Genomic DNA, 20,183 nt, shown 5'->3' with positions numbered 1-20,183 from the left:
TCCACAGTGCAAAGGGATTTTGGGGAGGAGATGGCATAGTCAAAAACAGTGTTCTGCATCTCCTGCAGCTCAAGGATGGTGGGAAGTCTTAATGTCTGTGAGCAGTGCAGCGACGTGTGATGTATGTACAGGCAGCTCTCAAGCAGTGAGCAAGGAAACACCTCTACATCTTGACCTGTTGTACTTTTCAGGTGACCTCTGCTCTTCCCCTCGTCCACAGTGCCGATCTGCTGGCTGCTCCTGCACCCCTGGCCTCCACTCCTGCGCAGGCAGGACCTTCTTTCTATTTCCTCGGCATGGTGTGCTCTTCTGGTCCATGCGTGCGCTGCAGGTGCTGCTGGGCTCTGCTCCTACAGCTCCCAGCGCCATTAGTGGAGATGATGCCCTGTAGTGCATGATTTGCTCCTCCTAGAGCTCCTCACTGAACTTGGGTGGTGGCCAGTTCTCATGGGTGAGGGGCGGGGATTTGAAGGGCTTTTGCATGATGGGTTTATGTGGATGCTGTGCTGGGTGTCCCTTGTAAAGAGCAGTTGCTGGTGCAGGAGGTGGCAACAAACATTTCAGGTGGGGACTCCTCTGTGAGCTGTCACGAAGGCTGGATCACCAGGCCAGGTAGGACTTGTCGTGTGCACAGGCGGTTGTCCCTGTGTTGAGAGCAGCTGTGGCTTGCGGGAGTGTGAGGTCCCTGCAAAGCAAGGGTGGAGTGCTCTGTCGCTATGTGTGGAATTAATCTCATTTCCTTTCTCTCCAGATAGCATTTATCGTTTGTGTGTGGCCTGTGTGTCTGCCCTGCCTGGCGGCTGCAAGCCCCCAATTAGACTGAGAGGATACGGTTCTCTCCACACAGTGCAGCCCTTTTCCTCCTGTTGTGCTGTGCAGGGAGCCCTGGCTTTGTCCCGGGACATCAGCCTGGCTTTGTATACAAAGGCTTGTTGTCTCTGGGAAAAGTCTTGCAGTGCTGCGCTTCGGAGACGTTCACTCTAACTGTCTGGCAGGAAGTCGCTGCTGCGTGGTGGACGGTTTGTTTTAGGCTCAGGACACTGGGGTGTAATGGGGCTGCTCTGCGCTGCTGCGCTGCGAGAGGCTGCAATTACAGGATGGCTGGCAGGAGAGAGGAAGGGAAAAGCTGTGTGTTCAGCTCCGTTGGGAGTCATGCTGCGTGCAAGGCAAGACTGAGGAGGAGCAGGTGTGTGTGTGTAAAAAAGGTAGGATTATGTACGTCATGAGAATTTTAATACAAACTAGTAGTAACCAGGGTTTGTCAGTGAGTAAACTGGTTGACTACAAGTACAGCCAGCTGCAGGACAGGGGAATAGAGCGCCTCCTGTGGCTGGAAGGGCAGGTTCTGCTAAGGCTGTGAAATACTTCAGTGTGTCCCTGCTCCTCTGGCCGTGCTGGCAAAAGGCTGCTGGGTTGGTCCCAAGAGTAGATTTTGTCTATTTTAATCTGTCCTCTTAGTAAGAAAAAGCATGTGCTCCAGACCAGTACTTTGAGGAGGGACTGCTTTGGGTCTCTCTAAACCTGACTGTAGCAACTGCAGCGCAAAGTCACCTCAAATAATTGTATTCCATTATTGCAGTTTGCCTGCAAAGGGGGTTTTGGTGGCCAAAGACAACATAGACTTCATTTATAACCTACGTTAAACAATTCTCCCCACCTTGGGAAGCCTTTCCAAGCCGTGTGTGTGCTGTGGAGGTGTGAGTTTCAGAAATAGCCCCTGAAACAGGGATCTTAATCCTTTTCCCCATGCCTGTGTTTCCAGCGGTCCGACAGTATATGTGGCAGCCTTCCCACTGCAGTCCTGTCTGCTAGGGCTCTGCTGTGGATGTGCTGCCCTCTGTGTAGGCAAGCAGCAGGCGGCTTGAAGGGAGCTATTTCCTTCCTGCTTCCACTTGCTCAGCTCCAGCAAGGGATGAGAGCAGCCTGACGGGGGCCAAGGAGACTTGGCAAAGATCTGCAGAAGGTGCAAAGGGAGGGACAGGAAAGGAGGAGATACTCCAGCTGAAACGGAGTTGAGATGGGGAAGAGGAGAGGGATCTCTATTAGAGAGCGAGCAACAACAGAGAGCACAACAGCACAGAAACAGAGAGAGGTCAAGGGGCAGGGGCCCTCTGGACGGCGTCTCTGCGTTGTCAGCCAGCCAGGAACTGATGAGGTAAAGGAGACTTTTGGCAGGGGCTTAGAGAGCGCTGTACTGGCTGCTTGGGTCTGCTGGTGACTTCTGCTGTATGTGCAAGGAAGGAAAATCAAAGCCTCCGTTCACAGCTCTGCTGTTACACATCCCAGGATCTCTGTCTCTGCATGGGCAGAATACGTGTGCGTACTTGATCCTGGCACTCACCGACTTCTGCAGAGAGTGTAGCTGTCTCCTAGCAATGTCCTGTCTGGCTCTACAGAGGAGGCACTGGCAGCAACAGCAGGCATTTATCTTGCAAACACAGCAGCACATGCCTTACAGTCTTTGTTTCCCTTCCCTACAGTTCATGGCACAGGGGAAAGCCGGGAGCAGCTCCCCTCCGTCCACAGCCTCCAAGCCTGGCAGTCAGCTGGACACCATGCTAGGAAGTCTCCAGTCTGACCTGAACAAACTGGGTGTTGCCACCGTCGCCAAAGGTGTCTGTGGAGCCTGCAAGAAGCCAATCGCTGGGCAGGTGAGTGGAAGGTGCTGCCTCACTGCTGGATCTTGGGCTGCAGCTGGGAGTAACGGGGAGGGCTATTTCGTGAGGCTGAAGAGACTGGAGATGCTGGAGAAACTGAAGTACTCTATTTATCCACTGGCTAGGTACGCTGTAAGCTCCTCCAGTGACCTCTACCCTGCCCTTGAGGGACTGCCCTCTCCTGAGATGAGAGGTAATTCAGTTTTCATGCTACCCCAGTCCAGGGCTCACTTTAGTAGAAGTTGTCATTCTTGCTTACCTCCAGCTGGTATCTTGTCATGTGGTCTAGGGGAGAGGGAGATAGAGTTGTCCTTCATAATCTGATTTTTCCCCACAGGTAGTTACAGCCATGGGGAAAACCTGGCACCCTGAACACTTCGTCTGCACCCACTGCCAGGAGGAGATCGGGTCACGTAACTTCTTTGAGCGGGATGGTCAGCCCTACTGCGAGAAGGACTATCACAACCTTTTCTCCCCTCGCTGCTACTACTGCAATGGGCCGATCCTCGATGTGAGTTCCCTGCGGGGACGAAGGGTGCTAGGAAGGTGCTGCAGGCCTGGGTGTTAAAAACTCCATCCACGTGTCCTGGGTGGAAGATTTTGTTTGAGGACTTGTACTTTTACTTTGCCCTGGCTCTGAAAGGGAAACAGCCCAGTTGGGTTCTTACACCAGGGAGAGGAGTTGGTTCCTCTTAACTTTGCTGAAGGAACCCCACATCGCTCCATCATTCCAGTGGCGATTCCTCGGCTGTTGACCATTGGTAGCCTGTAGTAACAGGCACCAGTGCCGCTCCTGAGAGTTTAAGGGAAGGAGCAGTGCATAAGATCCTTTTAGGGTAAAACAAAAGCGTGCAGTGGGGAAAGCCTGAAGGGAGCCAGAGGTGGGGGAGAATTTACTCAGCTCTCTGAAGGACAATCTTATTTCAATGCCCTTGCACTTTGTGACTTGCACTTTGTCTTCTTCTGAACAGAAAGTGGTGACGGCTTTGGACAGGACATGGCACCCTGAACACTTTTTCTGTGCCCAGTGTGGAGCTTTCTTTGGACCTGAAGGTATTGCTGGTTTGTGTGGTCTCCTCTCTGAACTGCAGCCAAGGCTGTAAGGCAGGGGACAGCATGAGGGATGAGAGGGGAACTACTGAAGGTGGAAGTTCCAAGGGATGTAGCTGTTTATGGGGGAAGGATGCCTGTAGCAATCCTTTTTTCTCCCCGGAGGGGAAGGGTATGCACATACATGTGTGTGCATGGGACAGGAAGGGCAGCAGAACAAGGAGCAGCTCCCTGCTGTGTGTTAGCAGAGGGAGGACGATTCTACTCACACTGGTTACCCCAGAGACTTGACCGGCCAGAGGTAATGATCAGGAGCTGATGCTCTGCCTCTCTTCTCCTTTGGCAGGATTTCATGAGAAGGATGGAAAAGCCTATTGCCGCAAGGACTACTTTGACATGTTTGCTCCTAAGTGTGGAGGCTGTGCTCGGGCTATCCTGGAAAACTACATATCTGCCTTGAACACCCTGTGGCACCCCGAGTGCTTTGTCTGTCGGGTAAGAAGCCCAAGGTCCATTGCTGCTGCTCTGATCCCTCTCCTTTTCCACCCTGCGGGCATCTGGTCTCTTATCAGGAAAAGGCGTCTGTGGGGTAGTGAAGGGCAGTCATACCCACCAGACAAAAGCATGTCAGCAACCAAACACCTTCTTGTTCCTCTGCCTGTTTACATTAAACCTTCTGGCTGCTTTGCTCTTTCTGTTCCCAGCTGCGATTACGGGCTTCTGCAGCAGCTCACAGATAAACAGAGGCGTTTTCTGTGACCTTTAAATAATTATAAAGCTAAGCTTCTCTCTAAGCACTTGCCTCAGCAATCAGATTTTGAGGATCTTCCTCCCATGCTCCATTTGACGATATAAACTAATGAGACTGACCTTGTTCAGACAAACATGCAAGTCGGTGAAGTAGTGGCAGGCTCCATACAGCAGGCATAATAAACGGAAATACTGCAGATTAAATGCTTGGCACTCTTTCAGAGAGCCTTGCAAATATTAACTCTTACAGGCCCCAGGAGATGAGCAAAATGAGCCAGTGTTTCCTAGACTGGGAAGGAAAGGCAGAGACCAGAACGAGCGGCAGAACCACAAGCTGCCGATTCCTGGTGTGATGCTCAGAGCAGGCTGTGTCCGTGCTGGTGGGAGTGCCAGGACGATCTGTGGCTCTGAGTGGTGTGCAAAGAGTGGAGGCAGCTGATGGCTGTCCTGACTGTCTGGGGCTGGGGAGGGCTGTTCCTGTTTGGGAAGAGATCGAGACATCTATCGAGAAGCTCTGTTGTCCTCTCCCCTTGCTGCCACATGGCTTGCGTTTGTGGGGCCAGCACTGACTGCTTCCAGGACATTAGATGTAATTCTCTTTCAGGTTTTGCTAAAGCAGAGCAGACTTCTTGGCTGCTCTGCTGGCAGGGGGAGGAGACTGTTTATTGAAATAATTGCCAACAGTGAAGTCTTGGGCTCGCTGCAGGCCAATTGCATTTGTCCTGGTGGTGTGAGCGTTTAGCTCTGCATGCTGTGTGCTGGACTCCTGTGTTCATGCTGGGGTCCAGCTGTGGGTGATCCTGTGTCCTCCCTGGGGAAGAGGATAGTGTTAGGGCTGAGCAAAACCAGGATTCTGGAAATCTGGCTTCTCCTCTGGGCCGTGCTGCTGATCTGTTGGGTAAATCCAGACGCATCCTTGACTCTTCCTGACACCCTGCTGCCTCAGTTTCCCACTTGTACGAGGAGAGGAGTCTCCCCAGTCTTGTGGGTGCTTCTATCACAGGTTCTGAAGTGCAGCCTCCTCAGCTGCCTGACATGGAGAGGGGTGAGGAGCTTGGGATGCTAATAAGGATATGGCTGGTGTGTCCTCATCAGTTCAAAATCATTAGCGCCGTAGAACAGTTTCTCCCAGCAGCGATGTTTGTTTACCTGGTGGAGATGTTTCAGCACTGCTGATCCTGTGCAAAGAGTACCTGCGTAATGCCAGTCATTCTGGAGAGATCACTTGTAAAGATCATTTGTGCCTCACTTTCTCACACGGAACCACTCCTACATTATCAAAATTCTGCAGTTGCAAAGCTGTGTTGGTCCCTGCTTCTGCCTGCCCTTGTGAGGAAGCTGGAGAGAGATTCAACCAAACAGGGAAAGGTGCTGCAGTGTTTCCTGTCTTGGGAAGGAGCGCTCTCCTTTTTCATGGCTGCACATACCCCGTAGCTCATCTGTAGTATTTTCTTTGTAGAAGTGATACCAGCTGGGGGAAGGAGCGTGGTTAATTCCCTCGCTTGTGGCTCTGTCTGTCCATCTATCAGCCTTGCCTTGGTAGCTCCCCTTGAGGAGCCCTTTGGGCAGCAGGAGGATGCTGAAAGGCAGCAGTTCACCCTGCCCGCAGTTCAGCTGGGCTGTGCCACAGAGCGGAGGAGGCTGGCGGAGCTGCCCGCAGCCCCACGGTGTTATGCAGCCTGACCCCTTCTGCTTTGTCCTCCTGCAGGAATGTTTCACACCATTCGTCAATGGCAGCTTCTTTGAGCATGACGGGCAGCCCTACTGCGAGGTGCATTACCACGAGCGGCGTGGCTCGCTCTGCTCCGGTTGCCAGAAGCCTATCACAGGACGCTGCATCACTGCTATGGGCAAGAAATTCCACCCCGAACACTTCGTCTGTGCCTTCTGCCTCAAGCAGCTCAACAAAGGAACCTTCAAAGAACAGAACGACAAGCCCTACTGCCAGAACTGCTTTCTCAAGCTCTTCTGTTAGAGGCATCATAGATGGGCGCTAAGCATCTTTCTGCCACCCCTCGGCAGTTCTGTCTCTCTGAACGTTACTGTGATTTAGAAACCTTACCAAGCCAGGGCGGAGGGTGGGGTGGGTGGGTGGGAGAGCTTTCTGCTGCTATGGTGAGGCAGTAGATCCAGCAATGAGACGGACCATTAAACTGGAAATGCCCTTGCTGTGTCTCGGTAGAGGGAGGCCGAGGCCCCTAATTACAGTGTGCGTGTCTGTGTGTGGTGACGGCTGAGCTTAGCTTGAGGGCTCCGACTGAGAGGTTTCACCAGCCCCCTCCTGGCAGGAGGAGTCCTTGCCACGGCTCCAGCCTGTGTCAGCTCTCTGAGCAAATTGCGACACTCGCAGGCAGCGCAGCCCTCGGCTTTGACACCTCTTCCTCGGGCTTTTGTCTGCCCTCCTGCAGGCTGAGCAGGGCACCCTGTGATCTCAGTGCCCCAAGGCTCTGCTCCCTCAGAGCCGCCTGGTGCCAAGATCCAAGCAAGATCCAAGCAAGATCCAAGCCTCCGTGCCCGTGGCCAGACCCCTGCAAGGGTCTCTCCAGTTCCACTACACTGTAAGGAGATGATACCACTTACTTTTTTTTTTTTTCTTTTTAAAGGAATCAAGATGTTACTGTGTGGGGTGGGTTTTTTTCCCCTAGTTTATTATTCCCTGCCTTTTCTCCACACATGGGAGCAGGAGGTGGAGTTAAACCCTGACCATCCCTCAGCACTGTGTGCGCTTCCGTGGGTGACATCCTGTGCCAGGCACCTCTGTCGGCGCTCAGGGCATCTGCTCCCCTCGCCGGCTGCTCCCTTCTCTAAAAGCAGGCACGGAGAGGTTAGAGCACAGCCTTTCGTCCATCCCCGCCATGAGCGAATGAGACGTGTGTGTGTGAGAGTGGGGAGAGCGGAGGGGTTTAAGAAGCCAGGGGAAAAGAACCTATCCAAATGTCATATCTTTTCTTCTTCCTCTCCTTGCTAACGAGACCTGTCAGCCCTTTGGTATTTCCCTTTTCTGTGCTCATGTTAAACGTGTTCTACTGAGATGCGAGAGCAATAATCTTTTATATCGACTGTTGCTGATGTAACAAGTCCCTCGGGTCAGGTGTGTGCGCCACACTTGGGAGTTTTACTATCAAAGAGAATACTGTATCCTGTCTTTGATAAGAACTGTAGATTTCTACACTGATTTTGAATTCATATCTAATTTACTTTTAATCCTCTTACAGAAATTGATTTTGAAGTGATTTTAAGAAAGCAACTTTTATATCGAGCTGTGCTGTTCTAGGCAGTGTGCCAGTTATGCTGGTTTACTGCGTCTGTAACCTCAATGCTTTGTTTAAGCCTAACTAACATCCAATATTTCCTTTTTATTGTGGGTTGGGAGGGGCTGGAATTGGTGGGGAAGGCAATGTGACTTGTAATTTTTTTGTTTCTAGCACAGGCGGGTGAACTGTGAATAGCTTTATTTTGCCTTTTTCCCCCCCACCTCCTCTGGGTCACCTAGAAGTGTGTTTTGTTTTTTATTGTAACCTGTAAACTGCTGTATTTGAATCACCTGCCGTTCTCCCAAAGCCCAGCTGCCAGGATGTCAGTGAGTCTTAACACGATGCTGCAGGGGGAAGAGCTCTGACCTTCACCCCCAGTTTTTCCTCTTCACCTGCCTGACACCAGAGCAGGGCTAAATGGGGAGGGGGCTCCTTCTCTCCTCTGGAAGGAAGGTCTTGTGACCAAGGAGAAGAAAGGGGGAGAGACAGACTCTGTTCCTGACCAGCTGTGGAACTTTGGGGCAGTCACTAAATCTTACTGTGCCTCAGTTTCCCCATCTGTAAAATGGGGGCAGTTCAGCCTGGGTTTGTGAGGCGAGTGTGGGGCTCAGATCATGTTTGCTGAAGCACTGTTGGGTCTCTGGCTGGGTGCTAGGGAAGGTGAAGTGCTCCGCGGGACTACTCCAGGGTGTTCCATGGTGACAGCCGAAGCAGCCCATGGAGCGGTGTTAGGAATTACTTCTCCACTGTGCTACAGCAGCACCAGCGATGCCCAGTTGTTCTTTTCGGCTTGGCAAGTGCATTAGGGGCCTGGGGCAGCAGGGGCAGGAGCCAGCTCGGCCCAGGCTGGATTCTGTGGGCCACTGCCTGTGTCACCAGAACTGTTCTTCACCGGCTTCCCCGTACAAATGGACTTTGGTTTGTGGCTGTGAGACCACAGGAACTGCAAGTGACAGCGCTGAGGCTGCCTCAGCTGGGCTGAGTGCAGCTCACGGAGAAGTCATGCAGCAAGAAGCCGTATGCATTTGTCTTCTCACCTTTGAAACCGATTTGATTTAAAGTGGACATTTTGAAGTTACAGGTGCTTGATCTCGCCAAAAAAGGTCAACTTAACTTTGGCCCCACTAAGAAGATGGAAGGGGGGAGTGTTGGGAGTGCTGGAGTGGGGTGAGAAGACACTTCTGGCACCGCTGCTTGTGTGGCACCTGTACACTGTGTAATCCTGTGCCTCAGTTTCCCTGTCCGGGAGCCTTTAACCTACCTCACTGCTCGTGGAGGCTTGTGCAAGTGATGTTCTGGCGCGGTGTGGTGGTGCCGGAGGGAAGGCGCAGCTGCCGTTCGTGCCTCGCGGAGATTATTGCACACCAGCCTGCCGAGCGAGGTGCTGAGCGTGCCCTGGCTCTGGGTGCTGCCCTGCTGGGAGAAGCTGCGCGGCTGCTCCTCTCTGCCAGCGGGTGTCCAAACGCCTGTGATTTGATGTCCGATGCAGTTTTAGGGTGGCCCAGTCACCAGGAGAGAGGGGTGATGGTGGGGGGGCCCCGGGGAGGGACCGCAGCGATTTGATGCCTTTTTCCCCCCTCTTAATGTCTAACTCCGCTTTCTTTTTTTTCCCATTTTAAACTCTTGCAGTTATGCTACAATAAAGTTTGTACTGTTATCCTCACGCCTGTGTCGCCGTCGTTGCTGGGCGGGGCGGGGCGGGGTTGGGGGCGCAGCAGCCGGTCCTCCGGCCGGCAGGGGGCGCGGGCGGCGCGGGGGGCGGCGCGGGGCGGGGGGCGCGGCTCGCAGCCATTGGCCCGGCCCGCGGGATAAAGCGCGGAGCCCGCCCCGCGGCCTTTCTTTCCCGGAGCCCTCGTGGAGGTGCGGGAGCGGCGGGGCTGGGGGTGGGGAGGGAGAGAGGCCGAGCGCCCTCCTGAGCCGCGCTTCTCCCCGCAGGTACCAGCTCGTCTTTAAACCCACCGGGCGATCCTTGGAGCACCGCCGCGATGCCCAGGGAAGACAGGGCTACCTGGAAATCCAACTATTTTATGAAAATCATCGTGAGTGCGGGGGCGGGGCGGGGTTGGATCAGGCCGGGAGAGGGGTTGCTGCGCGATGAGCCCTTCGGGAGAGCCGGTGGGGAGGCTCTCCGAGCAGAACTTACCTTGCGGAGGGTGTCGCGCTGCTCCGGGTGTTTCTCTAAGCGACAGCGGGTCTCTCGCTGCAGCAACTCCTGGATGATTACCCGAAATGTTTCATCGTGGGAGCAGACAACGTGGGATCCAAGCAGATGCAGCAGATCCGCATGTCCCTGCGCGGGAAGGCTGTTGTGCTGATGGGGAAGAACACGATGATGCGCAAAGCCATCCGCGGTCACCTGGAGAACAACCCTGCCTTGGAAAAGTGGGTAGTGGTGCCTGAGTGCGCTCCTGGATCCTCTGCTGGGGAACGGGAGGCGTTGTCGGGGAAGCAGAACTGAAGGATGTCATCTTTCCTTCAGGCTGCTGCCTCACATCCGCGGGAACGTGGGCTTTGTCTTCACCAAGGAGGATCTGACCGAGATCCGGGACATGCTGCTGGCTAACAAGGTAGGGGAGATCAGCCCTCACTGTGTCTCTGGGATGGCAGGTACGGGATTAAAAACAAAACTGGATGCTCATGGGGGATACCTGATCATAAGGAGTCCCCAAGGCCTGGCAACTCAGCCCAGCAGCCTTGGCCAAACCACTTAGGTTCAGCTCCTGTCACACTCGTGTGTGTCTGGACACTCTCCATCCCAGAGGGACACTCCAGGAGGGAGTTGATGCTGTCCCATGAGAGCTGAGGAATGACCATTCTTCCACCTTCTCATCTCCCCTTTCTCCAGGTGCCAGCGGCGGCCCGTGCTGGCGCGATTGCTCCTTGCGATGTGACTGTGCCAGCCCAGAACACTGGTCTCGGACCCGAAAAGACCTCCTTTTTCCAGGCCTTGGGCATCACCACGAAGATTTCCAGAGGGACCATTGAAATTCTGGTGAGTGAGCAGCAAGGATGAGAGGACTTATCGGTGCCGAAATAAACATGGGATTGGCAGTTCGAATGTTGCGCTTCCAGAGCTGGTGAAGGAGGATGTCTGGCTCAGCTCATAGCATCATAGGATGGTTTGGGTTGGAAGGGATGATGACAGTCATCCAGACCAATTACCCTGGAGCAGGGACATCTTTAAACTACATCAGGTCGCTCAGAAACCCATCCAACCAGGCCATAAATGTTTCTAGGGATGGAGCCGCCACTACTTCCCTGGGCAACCTGGGCCAGTGTTTCACCACCTAGATTCTAAAAAATTTCTTCCTTATATCCAGTCTAAACCTCCCTGCCCTTAATTTAAACCCATTGCTCCTTGCCCTGTCACAACAGGCCTTGCTAAAAAAGTCCCTCCACATCTTTTCTTGAGCCCCTTTCAGTACTGGAAGCTGCTGTAAGGTTTTCCCGAAACCTTCTCTTTCCTGAATAACCCCAACTCTCTCAGCCTGTTCTCTTCCGGAGGAAATTTAGGGTGAGCTGCCTGTAGGTCATTTGGGAAGGGTGTTATCCTTTCCCCTGGCTGCAGTGCACCTGCCTGCGTGGCTGAGAGCTTTCTCACCTTGCAGAGATGAACCTGTCATCTATTTTTGTTGTGCTGCTTCCCTCAGTTCCATCTCTCGCCAACGGAAATGTGCATTTTTGTCCTATTGCATTGATGTGCCCAAATTTCATTGCACGTATTCACCTTGTTTCCTCTGACTTCCTCAGAGTGATGTGCAGCTCATCAAGACCGGAGACAAAGTGGGAGCCAGCGAGGCCACCTTGCTGAACATGCTGAACATCTCCCCGTTCTCCTTTGGGCTGGTGATCCAGCAGGTCTTTGACAATGGCAGCATTTACAATCCTGAAGTCCTGGACATCACTGAGGAGACCCTGCACAAGCGCTTCCTCGAGGTGAGTGCCACAGCCCACTCTGCTGTGTGCCTGTGCTGCTCCAGAACAAAGTATCCATCTCTGGTGTCCTGCAGAGCTGTTGCGCAGTGCCCTCCGTAGGCTGTCTCATCTGAGGCCACTTCAAAAAGCGATTGAGGTTGTTTAAATCTTGCTGCTTGTCTGATGTCTCTGGAGCTGCGTTGTCTCCGTGCTGCGTGCTGTCCCTCGCCCCTGGCAGCATGAAGCTGTGCCACTGCCTGCCCTGGTCCTGGTCCAGGCCTTTGTTCAGAGCAGGCTGACGCGGGTATCTCCCTTCGCAGGGCGTTCGGAACGTTGCCAGCGTCTGCCTGCAGATTGGGTACCCGACCATCGCCTCTGTGCCCCACTCCATCATCAACGGGTACAAGCGGGTCCTGGCTGTGGCGGTGGAGACCGACTACACCTTCCCGCTGGCTGAAAAGGTGACGGCTCCGCTGACGGGGTGGCAGCGATTCCTTGGGGCGCTCCGCTCGCTGCCTGGTACTGGGGGGCTGCAGAGTGCTGATTCCCTTCCTGATTCCCCTCCGTGTCTCTCACAGGTGAAGGCGTTCCTGGCAGACCCCTCCGCCTTCGTGGCTGCTGTCCCCGTGGCCGCTGAGGTCGCTGCGCCCGCGGCTGCCGCTGCGGCTCCGGCCAAGGAGGCAGCAAAGGAGGAGTCGGAGGAGTCGGATGAGGACATGGGCTTCGGCCTCTTTGACTGACGGCCGCGTCTGTCTGTCTGTCTGTCCGCGGGTGTCGGTGCCGGCGCAATAAAGAGCTGTTTGATCCTGATCTGTCCCGGCGTGTGCGGGGTGGGAGGGGGTGCGGGAGACGTGGGAGGGGCCCGGGGCGGGTGCGGGCGGCCCGGCCGCTCCCCGCGCTTAGAGGCCGAGGCTCCGGGGCCGGCCAGGCCGCAGCGCTGTTGCCATGGAGACGGAGACGGGCCCGGCCCAGGCGGCCCCGCGTGCCGGAAGTCGCCGCCGCCGCTTCCGGGTCACGTGGGGCGCCATGGCGGCGGACACGCAGGTGAGAGCGGGCCGGGCGGGGGCCGCCGGGCCGAGCGTCCCCCTAGGCGGGCGGCCGCGGGCGGCCCAGGGTCCCGCTGGGAACCGGGACCGCGAGCGCGGAGCCGCCCCTCGCCCTGCCCGGCCCGGCCCGGCCGTTCCGCCCCGCGGGCTTGTCGGTCTCGGGCAGCTCCGCGGCCGCTCCCGGTGTGCGCTCGCTTTGCCCCGTCCCGGCTTTGCCCCGTCCCGGCTTTGCCCCGTCCCGGCTTTGCCCCGTCCCGGCTTTGCCCCGCGAGGTCGCGTGCGCCCCAGGAAAGGAAAAGCCGACGGGTGCAGCTGTCCCGGGGGTTGCTGAGGTGCTTCGTGCTGCTTGTGTGAGCGGCTGAGCCGCCTGGGAAACGAGCACGATTCATACTCTCATTTCTAGGCTGTCGGATGGTTTTAACGTGTTTTTCTTGTCTATCCGTCTCCCTGTTCCTGATCAGGCAACGTGAGTGAGCGCAGCTTAGTTCGAGTTTGCGTGCGATGACCTCATGTAGTTGAGGCTGAACATCAGGAAAAAAATTTTCACGGAAAGGGTCATTGGGCACTGGCAGAGGCTGCCCAGGGAGGGGGTTGAGTCACCTTCCCTGGAGGTGTTTAAGGGATGAGTGGACGAGGCGCTGAGGGACACGGTTTAGTGTTTGATAGGAATGGTTGGACTCGATGATCCAGTGGGTCTTTTCCAACCTGGTGATTCTGTGATTCAATGATTCTATGAAAAGCAACAAACTCTTTCTTGATGGCCCATTCCATCGGTTCAAGTGGCTGCCCCGCTTCTCCCCTCTCGGGGCCAGCCCTGCTCCAGCGCTGGGGTTGGTACGGGGGCCTCTCTCAGTCCCAGGAAGCAGCACAGGATTCCCTGTCCCGCCTGCCAGCAAAATACCTTATGAAAACAGCTCTCGAGAAGGGCGGAGGTGATGGCCGTTTCTCACTTGCCAGATTTCCTGTGCTAAGAGAGAGTGGGAAAACTGGTGGGATTTTGCCTCAGAGGGAACAGTTCTGATGCATTTCTGAAGGTGCGGTTAATTACTACCTTTCCCAAAGAAGGTGGTAATTGTTGTGAAGAGTGGTTGTGAAGTTGCTCAGTTTAAGAGGTGGTTCTTGGAAGCCTTTCCTGGAGAGCGGTGCGTGGTTTTATGTACATGTGGGGAACCAGTGAGCGTAGCCCCAGCTGAGCCCTGTTCAGCCCACACAAGATCTTATCTTGTACATACTTTGTGGAACTTGCAGGTTCATGGCAATGGTTTCAGTAGCTGAAGGAGCAGGCACTGAGACTAAAACTACGTTTTAGTCATTTATTGCTGTCTCAATACGAGTTGAAACAAACCATTTACAGGAGCCGAACTGGGTGAGCAGCTTAAACCCCTTCCCACTGGCAGATCCAGGCACGCAGTAGTGCAGGCAGGAAAAACGTGTTCCATTGTCGTGACGTGGCGTTTTGTTTTGCTGGGCTAACCTTCGGCACTGCTGATAGTATGTGGAAGGAGTTTGATAACAAGGTGCAGCCTTCTGTGATCGGGCGAGTCCAGTTTACAGAATCCCTGTGATGTGCGTGTTACTCCTGGGAGGAGTAAATGCAAGCAGTTTGCTCTTTTGATGCGCCTGAGTATGGAATTTCACAAATATTGACAGCCTGAAGCCACAGATCAGGACAGGCAGTTACAGTCAGCTGGGGTCCTCTGCAGCCAGGAGTCCCCTCCAGGATGTTTGGGGTTTAGGAGGTAACACACGCTGAACAGCACCTCTGTGTTCCTGAAGTGCTTTGTTTTTGGTGCTGTTAGAGGTCCTGTAGTCCAGGCTGTTGATCTCACCTCTTACTCTACCCTGCTTTTAGAGGGGTAAATGCATTGTACAGAGCCCAAATGCTGTGACAGGGTCCAGGTTAACACACAGAAAGCAGACATCCATCAGCCGAAGGGGGTTTCCACGTCTCATTGTGTGTGATGTACAGGGCCCCTTTTGTTTCAGATAAGTCCCTGGATGCTCATGTTCGGTCCCCAAGAGGTCGTGACATGTTTTGCTTTGTGTTCTGTGTGCTGATATTGAAGGCAGTCTGATGTTTTCTCCTCTCTGGTTTTAGCTCTCTGATACACTGAAGCGGTTTGCGGTAAAAGTCACCACAGCCAGCGTGAAGGAGCGGAGAGAGATCCTCAGTGAGCTGGGAAAATGCATTTCTGGGAAAGGTAAAAGCTTGGGGGCACTGTTCAGGTCACCAGGGTGGAGAAGCATGTTAAAAGTGTTTTGTTTAAAAGGCTTGTGGGGTGATTTTTGAAGCAGGGGACTGGCACCATCTGGAGCCTGTGCTTTCTGACAGCGTTGATTCTAAGCATGGATTTTGAAGGCAACGCAGAACTCCCGCTACTGGGATGCCTGCTTTCCCAGTTAGTGGTGCTTCTGTATGCGTGGAGGGAGGTAGAGCATGGGAGATTTTAGATAATCTTAATAAAATGGTTGAAACAAAGTTGTTAAAAGTCTCTCATTGTTTGAAGATGATGTGGAAGTGTGTGTTCCAATTTCCCCTTATTTTTAAAAGTGTGCATAAAATGTATGAAAGGAGAGGACTCTAACTATGGTCTTTGAAACAGTTTCATAGATGAATAGAGACTTTGCACTGCTCACTGATTTCCCTTGTAAAGTGAATCATGTTTGGGTTAAAGATTTAAGAGTTCATTGATTTATGGAGATGTATGTGGAAACACATTCTGTTGCAGATCTTCCAGAGGGTGCAGTGAAAGGCCTCTGCAAACTCTTCTGCCTTACTCTGCACCGATACCGGTAGGTAAATCCATGTGGAAAGGCTCTGTGATTTAATCTGTTGGTGTTTGTGTGCTTGTTGAACTGGTGTGGAACAATCTGGAGACATTAGCATGCAGTCACGTGGATGCGTGTGAAGCTGAACGATGCTGCCTAGTAGTTAGGCTGGCAACTTAAGTGTGACATTAAAAACTTCTGCAATGCTCACCTCATGTTTCACTTCTAATTTTGAAATTAAAACTTGCATTCTGGAGCTGAGTTTGTAAGAATGAATGCCTCTGTCCTGGTGAAGCCAGACTGAGATGGCACTTTTTAGGTGGAGATCACTTGTGGCCTGTTATAGAGCCTGTTTAGAGCCTGTGTTTTCTGCAACCTGCCAGAGAGCCTGGACATAACTTCTGTCAGCTGAAGAAGGGGATGGAGCTTTTTGCCAGAAACTTCTTGGAACAGCAAGGATAAAATATCCGTTAGCACGACTGCTGAACTGAGAGAGCAGAGCCTGTTGTGTGATGCACATGTAGTAACGTGTAAGGTTGGCAGGATTTGTGGTGTTCACAGAGGTATATTTTTCTTCTAGCGACGCTGCGTCCCGCAGAGCTCTGCAACTGGCACTTCAGCAGCTTGCAGAGTCCCAGCCAGAGGCGACAGCGAAAAACCTTCTGCAGTCACTTCAGTCTTCAGGGATCGGTGGCAAGGCTGGAGTTCCCAGGTGCTGGATGCGTTGTTTTATGTGGAAGCAATTCTGAGTTGCTGGTAGCTGCTCTCAGAATGATTCTGTTGCTGCTTGGCAGAGGTGTTAAAAATACTCAGAGACAAAGCTGTTAGCGGCTGTTCGGGTGTATTTCTCTTCCATGTCTCCTATGAAAGCAGAAGGACTATTCCGGTATTACTGCTGGTGGGCTGGGTCTGGGTTATGGTTCTGCCTCTGTGAACCTGCCAGTCCCTTATGAAGAAAGTCTTCACGGGGATTAGCAAGTGGATTTCCTCACCTGTCTGGTGTTCAGCTGGTAGAATTCAAGACCTTATTATAGACAGGGAGGTAGTGGAATTTGAAGCTGAGCTGAGGAGCACACGGCTCTTCTATTGTGGTAGCATCTGGGAACACTGGTGGTTTCCAAAGGTGACTTAAGGTATGGTTCAGCTGATCTGGGCTGCAGAGCTGTCCCGCAGGGCCTCTGGGGCTGAACAGAAGTGGAGCTTTTAGAGAAAGATCTGATCTTGGTTTAAAGGCTTGTAGTGGTACAGTATTTACCCCTTGTGCACGGGGACACTTTGTGTGTTCTGTCACTTTGAGGTAAAGCTCAAAATGGGGTGAGGATCCTTGGGGAGCTGTAAGGTAGAATGCGTTCTCTGAAGTGGAGGGAGGAGGTGAGAGCTAGCAGAAACCAAAACTGTGTGCGCCAGGAGGGAACATAAGCTGAGAAACTGTTTGGCAGTCGTAAGGCTGGGAAGCTCTGACAGTAAAGATGAGCGGCGAATGAGAAATCTTGAGTCACTTTTTGGGCACTCTCAGTTGGTGAAGTATTTAACTCTCGTTTTTTTATAATGCCCCTGGGAAGATCCAAAAATAGGTCCTTCTGCTGAGGTTTTTCATTCCTAGCAGCTAAGATTTAGCCTTTTTGGTGCTGTTCAGAATTTCTAGGTGTTAAGCAGGAACTGTAAAACATAGCTGCAGAGGAGTAATTATTTCCTTTAAATAGTAAGACTGGCTTTTTTTCTGGCTTGAAATTGCCTCATTCCTAAGGTGTGGTTCTGACTTGGGCACAGGTGAGTCTGTTACGGACTGGGAGCTGTATATTTACCTCCTTCTGTTTGTACAACAGCAAGAGCAGTGGATCTGCAGCCCTTCTGGCCCTCTCCTGGACTTGCCTGCTTGTACGCACAGTCTTTCCAACACCTGACAAGAGACAGGGAGATATATGGAAAAAACTGGTAAGTTCTTTTTGGCTTGCATAAATATCTCTTTGAGATAAAGACTGAAATATTTGTAATGCTTTTAAGCAGCTGAAATATTGTAATTAATTCGGAGTGTAACTGATAGGTCATGTTAAAATCCAGGTTTACATGGCAATCTTTTTTGCTTTCTGGTGTATTTTGATCTCTCCTGTTCCACTGGAGAAGGCAGAAGGTGTATGAAGCGTGAGAGTGGGGCATGCTTGCAGCTGCGTGGAGTGGCTCTGCGTGCTGTGGTGCATACCAGTGTTTATGCACTGGATGTGCAGCATGGCATGAATTCCTTGTGCCTCCCTTCTAGTAGTTGCTTGTGATACTCTGTCATATAGCGTCAAGTAGCTTTTTTGCTTTCGTTTCACCTACTGTAACAACCTGAACCCGTGACCCTGCTCACAGCACCTTGGAATGTAGTTGGAACATGTTATAGGAAGGGATGTAATCTGATATAAATTGCTGCTTTGAAAGTCACAGTTTCCAAAACTGTTCTGCATGGTTCCACAAAGTGGTGTGTATGGGATGGAAACTTGGGCAGCCTGTTGGAAGCACTTATGCAACTTAGGAACTTCTTCCTAAGTAGGTTCAGCTAACGACTGACCTTTGACATGTCTTGTTCAACCTGAGCTCTCCGAGAAGCAAATGCATGAAGGTTTTCTTGGCTGTTTCCCTTGGCAGGTGGAGGTTCAGTGTTTGCTCCTTTTGGAAGTCTTGGGAGGTTCTCATAAGCAGGCAGTGGATGGGGCTGTGAAGAAGTTGAACAGGCTGTGGAAAGAGGTGATGTACACTGTACATGACCAAATTCAGTAGTTGTTGTAGGTTGTGCTATGTTAACATGTTCTGCTCTTTTTTGTGTCTTCAGAACCAAGATCTGGTGGATCAGTACCTTTCCGTCATTCTGGGACTTGAACCAAACCAGAGTTACACTGCAATGCTGGGACTTGCGGTGCAGTTTTGCACAGCACAGAAAGAGATTGATATTGTTAAACGCTATAAGGTAAATCTGTCATACCGCTTTTTTCTTCGATTCTCTCACCATGGAGAAGGGCACTGAAGAGATGTCTCAGTGAGGCTGGTACATCTGCCCCTGGTTTTGTTATCTGTCCATTCAGTTGTCTCACACTTCTGACTAAAACAGCTGGGACAAATTTGTAGAAGAGGTGCTGGATTCTGGGCTTTTTGCTGTGGCCTGTGTGTTTCTGTAGACGGCCAGCACTGCAGCTCTCTGCCTGCTCCCCTGCTGCAGGAGTGGAAGGCAGCAGGCAGCTTTCAGTGCATTTTGAGAGCTGGACTGAAGGGTGGAGCAAGGCACTATCTCTGCCTCACTGTCTGATGTGAGGATGGAAGCAAAGCTCATGCTGAGTGGATAGGGCTGACTTTCAGAGGGGAGTGAGAAGGGGCATCAAGCCTGACATCCTGATGGTGTGTGGAGAGCTGTAGGGAGGTTGCACTGTGGCTGTAATGCGGTGTTTCTGCTTGTTCAGAGTGCTCTTCTGGATTTCTACTTGAAGACCATCCTTATGAGCAAGACAAAGCCTCAGAAGCATGTGCTGGTGAGACATTTTGTTACTGGGCTGTTGGTGCTTTTGTCCTGTATGCAGGATCCACTGCTGTGCTGAGCACCTTATTCTCTTTGCAGGACAGCTGTTCCCCGCTTCTCCGGTACATGTCTCACGCTGAATTCAAGGACTTAGTATTGCCAACTCTGCAGAAATCCCTGCTACGCAGTCCTGAGAATGTAACTGAAAGTGAGTCTGTCATCTCTCCACGTTGCTCTGTCTGTTCCTGTGAGGTCTGGAGTTGTGGGAGAAGTGTGTCCCTCTGCACTGTGCTTTTGGATTGTCTGGTGTCTAAGGGTTGGATGTGGAGAAGCAACATTTGTGGTGTGATCCCAAGTGTCTAAGTATGTTACAGCGACTGTTAGCGCTGAGGACAGAATTTCACAACTGAGTGCTAAGAATACTCCTGATTAATCAGTTTCAGTGTTTTAGTTTTTAATCCTTAGGAGAGCAGACGGAATCTGCTCTTGATGTGAAGTGTGGGGAAGGGCATATTAAACCGCTAAACCCTGTTACTTAACTGAAGGTAATATGCCATTCTCTTCTGTCTTCAGCAATCTCTTGCTTGCTCGTGTCTGTGAACCTGGATCTCAGTCAATACGCTCTGGACATTGTGAAAGGACTGGCCAGTAAGTATTCAGACTTCTGGAGGGAATGATGATTTCCAGTTTAAGCTTTCTTCCCAACTTCCTGGCAGTGCCTCTGACAGTGCGATTGCTGATGAAGAGGTGGTTTTATGTAGGTGGGAGGATGATACTCTGACTTGGAACTAGCACAGTTCGCGTGGTGGTTCTAGAAGCTGAGTCAAGCCACATGTAAAGATGTGTACTTATCTTGCTGATTTTTTGCTGTTTGTCATAAGCAGCTCTGAGCTTGTGCATTATTTTCTAGGTCATCTGAAGTCCAACAGCACACAGCTGATGGATGAAGCAGTTGTGGCATTAAAGAATTTGGCTCGACAATGTAGCGATCCTTCGGCTGTGGAGTCACTGAGCAGGCACCTTTTTGCCATCTTAGGGGGTGAGTAAGTTGTAGGATAAGAAGTGGAGATGAATAAATGTTTGCTTTCTTCAAGGACGTGTTCTGTTTTCTGCTATCTTCAGCTGCCCCTATCGTAGGAGTGGCTCAGCCTGGATAGGGGTTGTGGGGAAGGCTCTTGTATTTTCAGAGAAGATTGTTGATGTAGCATATGGCCATCGTCTGTCTGTGAGTCAGCCCTCACCCATTTGTTTC

At 52.2% G+C, this 20,183-nt stretch overlaps 3 protein-coding genes across 8 annotated transcripts in view; all 3 read left to right on the top strand.

The window, feature by feature from the left end:
* The window catches only part of PXN (paxillin), a 45,290-nt gene extending 35,916 nt beyond the window's left edge, over nucleotides 1-9,374 (top strand). For 2 of the 4 annotated variants that reach the window (XM_069870793.1, XM_069870792.1), the window contains exons 10-15: nucleotides 192-269; nucleotides 2,481-2,651; nucleotides 2,995-3,168; nucleotides 3,629-3,710; nucleotides 4,054-4,202; nucleotides 6,166-9,374. In XM_069870793.1, coding sequence (XP_069726894.1) covers nucleotides 192-269; nucleotides 2,481-2,651; nucleotides 2,995-3,168; nucleotides 3,629-3,710; nucleotides 4,054-4,202; nucleotides 6,166-6,432 — 921 coding nt within the window. In that variant the 3' untranslated portion in view covers nucleotides 6,433-9,374. Of the gene's footprint in view, nucleotides 1-191; nucleotides 270-2,480; nucleotides 2,652-2,782; nucleotides 2,851-2,994; nucleotides 3,169-3,628; nucleotides 3,711-4,053; nucleotides 4,203-6,165 lie in introns of those variants that run through there. The other 2 variants (XM_069870796.1, XM_069870795.1) reach the window with 2 other exon arrangements.
* A 174-nt stretch (nucleotides 9,375-9,548) lies between these two features.
* On the top strand, nucleotides 9,549-12,436 carry RPLP0 (ribosomal protein lateral stalk subunit P0). The gene is made up of 8 exons (XM_069870943.1): nucleotides 9,549-9,571; nucleotides 9,647-9,750; nucleotides 9,918-10,093; nucleotides 10,191-10,278; nucleotides 10,557-10,703; nucleotides 11,462-11,647; nucleotides 11,947-12,087; nucleotides 12,205-12,436. The coding sequence occupies exons 2-8, from the start codon at nucleotides 9,697-9,699 to the stop codon at nucleotides 12,364-12,366; spliced, it is 954 nt and encodes a 317-aa protein (XP_069727044.1). The 5' UTR covers nucleotides 9,549-9,571; nucleotides 9,647-9,696; the 3' UTR covers nucleotides 12,367-12,436.
* Nucleotides 12,437-12,628: 192 nt separating this feature from the next.
* The window catches only part of GCN1 (GCN1 activator of EIF2AK4), a 40,435-nt gene continuing 32,880 nt past the window's right edge, over nucleotides 12,629-20,183 (top strand). For all 3 annotated transcript variants that reach the window (XM_069871221.1, XM_069871222.1, XM_069871219.1), the window contains exons 1-11: nucleotides 12,629-12,670; nucleotides 14,771-14,873; nucleotides 15,402-15,465; nucleotides 16,022-16,153; nucleotides 17,268-17,376; nucleotides 18,070-18,168; nucleotides 18,254-18,388; nucleotides 18,876-18,944; nucleotides 19,031-19,139; nucleotides 19,505-19,579; nucleotides 19,842-19,970. In XM_069871221.1, the coding sequence (XP_069727322.1) occupies nucleotides 12,653-12,670; nucleotides 14,771-14,873; nucleotides 15,402-15,465; nucleotides 16,022-16,153; nucleotides 17,268-17,376; nucleotides 18,070-18,168; nucleotides 18,254-18,388; nucleotides 18,876-18,944; nucleotides 19,031-19,139; nucleotides 19,505-19,579; nucleotides 19,842-19,970 (1,042 nt within the window). In that variant the 5' untranslated portion in view covers nucleotides 12,629-12,652. The remainder of the gene's footprint in view (nucleotides 12,671-14,770; nucleotides 14,874-15,401; nucleotides 15,466-16,021; nucleotides 16,154-17,267; nucleotides 17,377-18,069; nucleotides 18,169-18,253; nucleotides 18,389-18,875; nucleotides 18,945-19,030; nucleotides 19,140-19,504; nucleotides 19,580-19,841; nucleotides 19,971-20,183) is intronic.

Source organism: Phaenicophaeus curvirostris, chromosome 17 (genome assembly GCF_032191515.1).
Source record: "Phaenicophaeus curvirostris isolate KB17595 chromosome 17, BPBGC_Pcur_1.0, whole genome shotgun sequence".
Classification (NCBI taxonomy): domain Eukaryota; kingdom Metazoa; phylum Chordata; class Aves; order Cuculiformes; family Cuculidae; genus Phaenicophaeus; species Phaenicophaeus curvirostris.
The sequence above is the reverse complement of the archived record's forward strand: the minus strand, read 5'-3'. Positions and strand labels throughout refer to the sequence as shown.